General features: G+C 52.2%; 2 protein-coding genes across 2 annotated transcripts; both read right to left on the reverse strand.

Moving 5' to 3' along the window:
- Positions 1-1,695: 1,695 nt before the first annotated feature.
- LOC119364879 lies at positions 1,696-3,014 on the reverse strand. The gene is made up of 3 exons (XM_037630441.1): positions 2,444-3,014; positions 2,152-2,324; positions 1,696-2,039 (listed from the first exon to the last, which is right to left on the reverse strand). Exons 1-3 carry the CDS (start codon positions 2,942-2,944, stop codon positions 1,898-1,900), a joined length of 816 nt encoding a protein of 271 aa, XP_037486338.1. The 5' UTR covers positions 2,945-3,014; the 3' UTR covers positions 1,696-1,897.
- A 3,197-nt stretch (positions 3,015-6,211) lies between these two features.
- LOC119364880 lies at positions 6,212-9,109 on the reverse strand. Its single transcript, XM_037630442.1, has 4 exons — positions 8,824-9,109; positions 8,056-8,284; positions 7,555-7,707; positions 6,212-7,076 (listed from the first exon to the last, which is right to left on the reverse strand). Exons 1-4 carry the CDS (start codon positions 9,064-9,066, stop codon positions 6,403-6,405), a joined length of 1,299 nt encoding a protein of 432 aa, XP_037486339.1. The 5' UTR covers positions 9,067-9,109; the 3' UTR covers positions 6,212-6,402.
- Positions 9,110-11,259: the final 2,150 nt, after the last annotated feature.

An 11,259-nucleotide genomic window follows, 5' to 3' on the forward strand; every position in this document is an offset into this window, starting at 1 on the left:
TGCCTCTCCACTGTCGGATCATATGTTTCCATTGGTTTCCAAATTTCCGGTCGACGCGTTCCAGAGGGGCGGTCTGACTTTGCGTCGGGGCGGCAGCCCCGGATGTGATGTGGTGCGACGTTCGTGGTCTGCGAGCGGTTGCCCTGGGCAGCGTGGGCTGCGGGCAGCTGGGTTGTGCGGCGTTGCTGCTCGAGCGGAGCGGTGGTATGTCGGGGCGGCGGCCCCGGAAGGTGGTGCCGGTTGATTGCGCTGGGCGCGACGGAGCGGTGGATGTCGGGGCGGCGGCCCCGAGAGAATCACGGTGGCGTCCAGACTTTTGTGGCAACGATGATGGTGGGAGCGATGTCGGCGACGCGGCAATGGTTGCAATAGTCGGCTTTTCTCCGGCGTGTCCACGGTATTGCCTCGGTTTGTTTGTTGCTATGGAGTCGAAGCTGCGACGGCGAGGCCCTGTGGTGTACGATGACTGGGTGCTTGTGGCCTTTCGGCGATCTTCCGTGGCGCCAGCCGTGCCTGGTTTCGTTCTTCTGAGTTTTTCGTCAGAATCGGAGCTGCGTTGTCTGTCCGCAGGTCGACATGTCGTCGATGAGGGTGGGCTTTGCCCTGTGTGTTTTAGTTTATGGGAGTGGGCTTGGCCCTTGTTGTTCCGGTTTTTCCGTAATTAACTGGGTAATTCTCTTCTGCTTTATTAATAGATGAGGCAATCTTTGCCTCCATTTCGAAAAAAAAAATCAAGGCACTAGTTTTGGAGCATTGCTGTTACAACAAAAACTTTGTTGATGTCCCAAAAGCTTCTCTCTCCAAATGTAAAATCCAATTTTAGGGCATCAACTTTTACATCATCGGTCGGAGTGGTGACGCAGCTATGTACTGCAGTTGCAGCCTCCCACGGAAGCATAAAGACCTGTGCCAGCCCATCAAGGCGACACTCTCCAGCATTAAAATCCAGCATGGGACTCCACAAGCAGGCAATAACAAGCTCATACAGAGCCTCCAGCCTAACCTCCAGGATATTAGGCTGGTCATAGTGAAAGTAATATAGATAGTAACATAGATGCTACATAAACAAAAATTGTTGATGTGACAAGTAGTTAATGAGGAGAGAGGTAAATAGAATAACCTAATATGTTATCATCACATAGCGCTTTCCAATGCAAAATGAGTCTGCAAGACAATAAATGAACATGTGTATGTTACTACACATATGATACTTCCCACTATAAGGGTAGTAAGATAGAGTATGCCCAGCCTTAGAGCAACTCTAGCAGACCCCGCATCTGTCCGGCCCGTAAAACATGTTTGCAGTTCGCGAAAAAACGCCTTTGCGGGCCTCGTGCATGTGGCGGCCTTTCGGCGAGCTCCTGCCGGCTGCTTTCGCCGGAATCTTGGGCGACGGGGTGGTGGCGGCGCGAGGGGAGGTGGTTGGTGGGGGAAAGCGCGGGCTGAAATGTCCCCCACCAACCGCTTCCGCTTATATGCAGGGCATTGCAGCGGCAAGGGGAAAACCCGCGAATACGCGGGTTGGGGCCGAGATTTTGCCGCGCGCCCCAAATTTTTTTGCGGACCGGAACGGGATGCGGGGTTTGATCGGGCAGGTTTTTCCGCCCCGACCCGTATTTTGGCGGTTATTTTCCGGGTCGAAGCGGGATGCAAGGTCTGCTAGAGTTGCTCTTAGTACTAGTACAACTTAGCCAATAAACATAGTAACAACTTAGCATCTGCAGACGGAATCACCAATGTTTACAGGGACAGCCTTCCATCGCCTCAACAGTTACGTTCTTTATTCTGTAGCAGCACCTCGACCGTCCAAACATTTTGCAGATTACACAGAAACATCATACACGCATGATCATCACTCATCAGCATGCACATCGTTAGCACATCTCGGCCACCCTGGTCAAACGGCCGCGGAAGACAGCTGCCTCGGCTGCGCAGCACGCCCGGGTGCTCCCTGCTCGCCTCCCCCAACACCACCATCATCGTTGTCGTCGTCCTCGTCCTGCTCCCACAGGAAGCTGGCGTACGCCGCGAGGACGTGGCTGCCATGCACGTCGCCACAACACCAGCACGGTCAGCCATGCCGACCAGCTCGAAGGGGCCTAGATTTATCATTATTACTATTACAGTATTTGTGTGGCGGAGGGAGCGTACCTGTCCCGCGGGGCTGCCTGCACCGACTTCGGGAAGTAGGTGAGGGACCTCTCGTGGTCGCGGTGCACCGCCCACACCAGCTTGGCGTACTGCGACATGATCTCGCCGTCGGTCGGGTCGGCGAGCATGGCGCGCGAGTAGTACTCCTCCGCCCTTCTCGGGTCGCACTTCACCTGATTCATCCATCAGTTGGTACAAGGACACAGCAGATCAAGAACTACTGTAACTGTGTAAACTAAAGATCTTTCTGACATCAAGAAGTTAGCAGAGCCAGATGATACGACGCACGCACCTCGTGCAGGAACTGCGCGTAGTTGCGCAGGAACAGGGCGTTGCCGGGCTGCTCGTCGACCATCTCCTTGTACTGGGCGTCCAGCGCCAGCACCGCCTTCTGGTCCACCCCGCTGGCCATCCTAGCCAGGGCAGCCTCGGAGCCCATGCCGGCGGTGAAGAGGCCGGAGGCGAGGCGGTCGATGCCCATGCCCCTCGCCAGGAACAGCGGCAGCTCCGGCAGCTCAGGCTGCGCCGTCTGCTCCTGCTCCTCCTCCATCTCCTGCTCCTGGTGGGGCTCCAGCTTGGCTTTGCTGAAGGTGTTGTAGATGGAGAAGGAGAGCTCGGTGTGGAGGCCGGTGGTTCTGTTGCTGTCGTTGTCGCCGGAGGAGGAGGGGTTGAGCGAAGGGAGGTGGCCGTCGGAGAAGGCCCGCCGGAGCTGGAGGGAGGAAGGGGGCGAAGGGGAGGAAGAGGAGGAGAGGAAGGAGCGCAGGAATGGCGTGGAGGAGCTCCTCAGCAGCATCCTCTCCTCTCGTCTGGGCGTCTTCTTGTGAGAGTTCCCAAGTCGAGATCTCACCTCTCGTCTCGTGGCCTGATCGATTTTATTAATAGCACAAGAACCGCGTTGCTTGGACCTGTATGGCGGTCGGCGCATGCACGTGAACCATTATCGAACTTACAAGAAACAAAGTTCTAGACCAAAAACACGTCTCTGCTCAATATTTCGATCCAGGAAGGAAAAGGAAACGCTTCAACCGGGCTGATACGCACGCATCTCGTGACTTCTCACCGCCGGCGACGGCGCCTCATGCTTTAACTCCAAGCTTGTGTACTGTGTTGAATGCTACTCCACAATTCTACATGCGTGTAGTGTGCACATTTTGTTTTCGACTGCAAATGCAAGCCACGGATAGCTGGCAAGGGCAAGAGGTTTTTTTTTCGACAAATGATGAATTTTATTGACTTAAAAATGAAGCACCAAGCGGATACAAACACAACGAATGCACATCTGGCCTCTTTGTAACGTTTTCCTTTCTTCGAAAAGGAGAATAACCCCCATCCTGCCTCTGCATGCTAGGACAAGAGGGTTGTAGATTAAGCCATCTGTCAACCGGGCGTTGCTTGGAGATGATTGCGGGCCAATTTGGAAGCGCAGGAACCTCGTGGGCACGCACCCACCGTTCCAAAAACTAAGCCACCGCCCACCGGCGTCCGGTTTCATGTATCTCACGTGCCCGCCCCAGACTTTCTGGCCACATCTCCTCACAAGTCAAATTACACGCCGTGTAACCTGAACCTCCCGGCCGTGTTGCTTAGGGCATCTCCAGCCGTTCGGCCCCCCAGGGCGTCTAAATAAAGCGGTCTGGGGCGTGCCGGCGCTAGTTCGGCCCCTGATGGCGACCTAGCTCCTAGTCACGCCCCCACGCGCCGGCCCCAGGATGCGGAAAATTCAAACTTGGTCGTTCCTGCTTTTCAAAAGACGCCGCAAATCCGGCGATCGGACGGACGTAGTCTGGCGTTACAAAAAACAGAGCGCCGCCGTGCGCAACGATTCACTCGGCGGGGTCGGCTCCAGGCGTTGGCGGAGTCGGCGTGCGCGGGCTCGTCGGTGTCGGAGCTGCTTCGGTGCAGGGCTGCGTCGGCGCGGCTTCGGCACTGCTGGGCGGCGATGTAGAGGCGTCGTTCGGGCTTGGAGTCCGTGTGGTCGTGGGCGTCGTGGGCGTCGTCGGCGTTGCCGTCGGCAGCTCGTTCAGGATGAGGCCACACTGCACCAGGTACCACGCCTTGAGCTTCTCGTCGTTGCTCTGGAGCATGTCCGCCCCGCTCATCAGAAAAGCCATGTCGGTGTTCCTCTTCTTCGCGGCGACGTTCGTCCGGAGCAGGTCGAGCTTGATGGCGTTGTTCTTCATTAGCGACGACCACCGCGCCTCGGTCTTTTCTTCGCGTAGGACGGCCCGGGCCTGGGCGTCGGCGAGGCAATGCTCGATGGACTCCTGCACTCGCGCGGTTGCTGCATCGGCGCTTTTCCCCTTCTTTGCCAATTTGTGGCCGTCCGGCCGTCCCTCTGACGCGCCCGGAGTCGTCGCGTCTGGCTTGTATGTCTCCTTGGCCTTGTCGAGGGCACGTCGGACTTCCGCCCACTTCTCGCACTTGTCAATGCGCTTGTAGACGCGGAGGTGCTTGAAGTCGGCGTCTTGGTTGTCGCCCCGATACATGGCGAACATACGCAGCAGCTGCGCGGAGGGACAAACAGTTGGCGGGCGGCGGGCGTAGGGGACGAAGATATGCGGGCGAACGGCGTGCGTACCTGATCCTCAACGCTGGCGCCGCTCTCCGGGTGAGCCGCGACCTCCTCGACGATTCCATGTCATTTGTTGCACGCCAACTAGATACGCCCCCAATGGTTCGCCATCGCCTTGGAGCCGCGCTGCATGTAGACGCCTTTGAAGTAGGGGTCGACGAGCTTCCGCTCGTCGAACTCGGCCTTGATGCGGTCCCAGTACGTGTCCAAGCTCTGGTTCGCGCCGGTTGTCGGGTCAAGGCAGACGACTTTCCATGCTTCGGCAAGGCATTCCTCCTCCTTGGACGTCCACTTGATGCGCGGTTCGCCTGACCTAGCCGCTCGCTTCTTCTTCTTCCGGCGCCCCTTTGTCGGAACAGGAGCCGGCTCCTCCTCCTCCTCCTCCTCGTCCTCCTTGGGTTCCTGCGCGTCGTCGCCATAGACGTAGCCAAGCTCGGCCTCCATGTCGCCGTTGAGGTCCACTACCTCGTCCTGGGTGGCGAACCCGGGAGACGCGGCGGCCGCTGTCGATCCTGTCGCAATGATGTCGTCCATGTCGGCTCCCGTGTCGTCGGCGTCGCCGAGGTGCGAGAAGGGCAGCGGTCCGCCGTAGAGATGGGGCGTCGGTGTGGACGCGTAGGAGGCGGGCGGCGAGTAGTTGTATGGAGGGTACTGCACGCCGACGAAGGCGGCCGAGGGCGTGCGCGTAGCGGGGTGACCATGAGGGAAGGTCACGTTTGGGTTGAACCCACCGTGCGCGTCGCCGTCGGCGTAGCCGGGCGACGATGTACCCCATGTAGATCCGGCGCCTTGCTGTCCCCAGGGCGCGTACCGGGCGTGGCTGACGACGGGTGGATTCATCCCCGCCTGGTCGACCAATGAGGAAGACGCCGCCGCGCGCGCCGCGTTGTCGCGGGCCTTCTTGGCTATGGCCCTGTTCCGCCTGTCGGCGGTGACTGCTTCGCGCCGCTGAACTTCCACCCTCCACTCGGCGTTCGATAGGCCCGGTGGCTTCGATGGCGGCGCCCTCGGCTTCCTCTGCTTCGGCTGGGCCACGGCGCCAGTCGCGGTTGCCGCCGCGCGCGGCATGGCGTACTTCTTCGGCGGCATGGCGTGCTTCTTCGCGGCGAGCGGGAGGGGGTTTGGCGGGAGAAAGGGAGAGAATGGAGGGAGGGAGGCGAGCGAGCGGGAGAGATGCGAGGGAAAAGCGTCAAGAAACGGCAGGAAAAGGCCCTCGGGTCGCTTCCAGGGCGGGCCCACGCGCCTTTTTCGCTTGTGCCGGCTCCCCAAGCACCCCCAGGGCGCCGGGTTCGGCCTGGGTCCGCCGGCACCAGTTTTGGCCCGAGCCGGCGAAAAACGGGTTTCTGGGAACGCGACTGGGGCCTTTTTTTGGCGCCAGCGCGGCAAAATCGCCTGAGGAGGGCCTGTTGGGGGCGCGGCTAGAGATGCCCTTAGGGCTCCTGTTCGGGAACATGTTTCAGTTTGGACAGCTAAAAGTGAAGATGAACCTTGAAAAGAGAAGAAGCACACAACACATTCATCAACTTGATGCCCGCGCACTGCTCGCCGGCAGGTTACAATGAAACCCCCGCACGAGCTCATGATTCAGCAATGTGGGAGAGCAAATGGTGCCAACAAGAGAGGGTTGGGCATAAAAGATCAGATTATTCTCGCGCCCTCCGTCCAAAAGAACAAACACATCATTCAACCAGCGTGAAGCCATTCTTGACGTACTGCAGACAGGGGAACGGCAGGTCGAGCGCCTGCTCGACCATGCTCGACCTCGACAGAAGCTTGCTGAGAACAAAATCCCTATGGCTGCGCCCTACCGGCGCGCTGCGCAGTATCGCCTTGTCGCGGCAGGCGACCAGTGTGATGTTGCAGAGCCAGGGGGAGGCCACCGTGAAGGCCAGCCCGAAATGCCGCTTGTAGGCCCGGGAGACGTGGGAGACGTACCTGCCCATGGGGAGCACGTTCTCGAAGGGGGCCTCGTCGTCGACGTCGGGGGATGACGGCCCCGAGTCCGAGTGCAGGTTCACCACCACGGTGCCGTGGACCGGGTGAACCTTCTCCTCCAGGTTCCTCAGGAACGCCCCGTCGGCGTCCCAGAGCTTGCGGGGGAATATGTCGTTCCCGTCGTACGCGTCGATGAAGACCAGGTCGTAGACGTTGCTGTCGCCGGCGATGAAGTCCTCCGCGTCTTCTATGTGGAGGGAGATGCGGTCGTGGACGCCGTTCCATAGTAGCTCGTCGCCGTCGGCGGGCTGCATGGTGTGGGCTGATAACCCTTTCGCGCATGATGCAGGGAAGCCCATGGATTCGACCGAGGCTGAGACGACGACTGGATCGATCTCCACAATGTGGACATCAGCACCTGAAACAGATGAAATATGTTGAGTGTTTCGATGAGGTGAACAACTGCAGACTCGAGGATCTACAACTAGAACTACGATAGGAATAGTATGTATGTTAGACCAAATGTTCCATCAAATGACCTGACTCCCAACTATTTAGAGCTGGGAGTGCATTTGCACATCTAAAAATTATTGTGTATTCACTTGCAAGTTACTCCCTCTGTCCCAAAATAAATGTCTCAACTTTGTACTAGTTAGTTGTACTAAGCCCGAGACACTTATTTTGGGACGGAGGGAGTATTACTTATTAGTACTGCACTTTGTTTTGCAGTTAAACAAGCCAAGCCAGGTATAGTTTCTAACTGACCAACAAAGACCAGAAGATAATAACTTCATTTCAAGTTCACTGTACATGAAGCAAAGTATCAGCAAAACAAATAAAAATCCAGTATCAATCTATGCAGTAATATCATCAGTAAAACCTGTGGTAGTACATACCTTTGAATTTACTAGCCAAAAACAATGGTATGCTGCCGCCACCATGACCGATACAAAGAATTTTCATAGTGTTCGGCTCAGAAACTGCTTGAGGGAGATCATAAGAACAACTAGGGAGTGCTGTCAACCCTGCTGATACCATGCTCTTGACATCTGCAAATAATGACGGTTAGATGATAGTACCAAAGCAAAAGACAAAGCTCAAGTGCCAACAAAATTGCTTTAGTTTTGCAAATAACAGTTCCATGCACACCTAGCAGAAATTCTTCCTGCGATCTTGATGGCATATAAAACTTGCAGCTAAGAAATAATCAAGGAATTATATTTTACTGATGTCTTTGGACCTGTAAGTGTGTGTATACTTGATTTGTATGCAAGAAGCCATCATTCTAAGTTATGCTTATACATTAACAGATGCAAAATGAATCCAAAAAATAAAAACCAGCATGGATATATTATCATCAATCAGCATTGGTATGAACATAGTGCAGGTGAACTCACAAGGAACAGCTAAACAATTGGGTTGCTGCATTGAGTATAATGCTCTATCACCCCCAGACCGGTAACACGCCATTACTTTTGCAGTACTTTGCCGTGTATGGTCGTTAAAGCGCATTACTCGCCACTGGTAGCCTAGTATCTTAAACTGGTCAGCACCACTTGATTCTGGGTACATTGCCGAATTTCTTTCCTGAAGCCATCTCTCCGTCACTGGCCACTGATCGCTGGCCTGTCACAGCAAAACAATTTGTATTTCTGTATGAATCCAAAATAGGTTGAGCTAAAATCTTCAAAAAATCATTATTATTTACAGTGCGATAAATCACAAGACTCATATATGATCATAGTGGCACATAATCGATTACCATGATAAGCAGCATACGAAAATTTAAGTTGGACAAAATGTAGAGTGGCAGCATTTTGCCTCATGTGGCCATGTTCTAAACCACAAGATGTGAATTGCATCAAAACCAACCCTTTTGTCCAGGAACCAGCATGGATCTAAAACAAAACCTAGAAGTTTGATTACTACTCCCTCTGTAAACTAATATAAGAGCGTTTAGACAACTAAAGTAGTGATCTAAACACTCTTATATTAGTTTACGGAGGGAGTAAGTTTATAGTACTTGGATGATACCGCTTCTAGTGGCTCCAATCGGCAAAAAAAAGTTCTGTAACATCGACAGTAGACGACGAGTTGTTCATCTCCATTTCTTCAAGCAAGAAGTGGAACAAAAGGGAACTAGGGAGAAGACAAGGGGAAGCTACCGGTCGGGTGGCTGGGTAGGCGACGACGGAGACGACGCCATTGCCATGCTCGGAGTGGCGGCAGAAGACGGTGTGAACTCCAACGCCGGGGCCGTCGTCCTCGCCCCACCACTCCTTGTAGTAGGACCAGTCCCCCTCATCCAGGGGAGGCTTCCTCCGCGCGCCTACCGCTGCTGGGTACGAAGCCACCGACAGCCGCCGGATGGCGCCGCCGGCGCACCTTGACGCCGCCGCCCGCAACATGGTTCCCCTGTTCCCGCTGAGTCTGCGGGTGTGTTTTGTGGGCTGTGGCTGGCGGCCTACTAGGAAAAGGGCAGAAGCCCGCTTAAGCCCAGAACACAACCACCCTAGCTGTTCACACGGAGCCAGGGAGTCGGCTTGGAGAAGAAAATGAAAACCCTTAAAATTAAACTCATGTGTGGCACGAAGTAACACCACCATGATATTTTTATATTAAAATTGCAATTCAAAAAAGAACACTAAAAAGACTGAAACTTGCCATCCAAATAGAATGTGCTATGCTTCATAACTAAAGTTGTCATCCTCGAATAACTAAAGTTGCCATTAGAAATCATTAGGGTGGAGTTGCTTTGTGCCACACAGTCAAAAGATGGTCAAAGGACAAACACATAAGAAGCAAAGGGCCTTGGCAAGACTGATGCATTTTGAAAATTAGGGACAAAACAGCCGATTGGGACACCACTAGGGGCACAAAAATAATCATCTCAAGAATATTCCACCTACCACGACAATCCTCTATAACACTATGCTCCTATTTTCAAAGAGCCCACATTCAATTGAGGTTTTCAATTGAAATTGGGTTACCTGATTTTAACTATGTCAATAATTTTCTCAAACTCTCTCATTCAATTATTTTATACTATACATTGTCCTTTCTAATTTTTAAGGTCTCAACTGAGGTCTTCGATTTAGAAAGGATCACCCGATTTTGATCGGGTCAATAATTCCTCAAGGAGCTCTCTCACTCAATTCTTCCAGTTCACTATGTTTCCTAATTTTAAAGCTCTTTCATTTAGTTGAGATACTCAATTTTAGATTTGGTCAACGATTTTGATTGGGACAACGATTTTTCAAATCAATCAGCAACAACCGGCCTATAAAACACATCAATCCTGTGCACCGTCCCTTCACCTAGAAAAAAGAAGAGCCACCATGTGATAGTGTAGCACCAGTATAGTACATGCAACCACCGTCGCATAAATTTCCCCATATAAATATACATTGGTTCGCGGATAACATAGAACCACCAAAAGGCCCATCAAATCACCGCATTTTATAAACAAAAATAAAACACACTCGATCATCTCCCCCACCCACCAAACTAAATATTCCACCAGTTCCAAAATATAAGGGGTATTAATTTTTGAAAAGTCATTTTTAAAAAAAATTGACGAAGTTCAGAACAAAAAATTCGAGATCCACAATATTAAACGGAAAAGTATGAAAATTCATTTCATGACGAATCTAACCATACTGATTATATATTTCTCTACAAATTTGATCAAACTTAAAAGGTTTGACTCTCCAAATAAGTAATACACTTCATATTTTAAAAGAGGGTGTGTATTTTTTTTAAGATACATAACAACACTAACGGCACATCAATGTGCGCCCAACCCTTCTAGTTGGCACTATTGTCAAATGTATGTCATAGTGTGAGAATATTAACATGAGGTGTTTAATGCATTATCATCTGTGGCTAGAAAGGTTATGAGCCATGGCAAAGAAGAGCGGTGATTATGTGATAGCAATGTCTGAGGTGAGGTCGAAGGGCTATCAAAAAGGAAATAGGAGGCAAAAAGGGAGAATGAAGATGCTATTATGTCTTCTTGCGGTAGTGATTGAGGACTAAACAAAAAGGAACAAAGAGATGAGAAAGATTATATTATGTCTTTATGAAAATGCATTATTTCACAAGTGAACACACTCATGCGCATCCTATCACTTTGAGCACCTCCAAGAGACTAAGCCGGTGGGTCTTGAGATTGACAAAGTCACTATAAGCGTCTCGCTATAGACAATAACATTGCCTCTATTTTGCCTACCACGACAATTGTAACTATTGTCAAATGTATGCGATAGTGCGAGAATATTAACGTCAGGTGTTTAACGCACTATCATTTGTGGCTAGAGAGAATATGAACCATGACAAAGAAGTGTGATGACTATGTGATAGTAATGTCGGAGGTGAGGTCAAAGGGCTATCCAAAAATAGGAGGCAGGCAAGGAGAATGAATATGACACTACTAGGAAAAACCTTACCAGTAGCGCTGGCAGACGCGCTACTGCTATGGCGCTGCAACGTTTTTTTAGCAGCAGCGCTTGCTTGTCCTAGCGCTACTGGTAACTGAAGATAGAGGTAACGCTCTTTTGTACCACGCTACTGATACTTATGTGCAACGCATATGGCTAGTA

The sequence above is a fragment of the Triticum dicoccoides genome, chromosome 2B (genome assembly GCF_002162155.2).
Source record: "Triticum dicoccoides isolate Atlit2015 ecotype Zavitan chromosome 2B, WEW_v2.0, whole genome shotgun sequence".
Taxonomy (NCBI): domain Eukaryota; kingdom Viridiplantae; phylum Streptophyta; class Magnoliopsida; order Poales; family Poaceae; genus Triticum; species Triticum dicoccoides.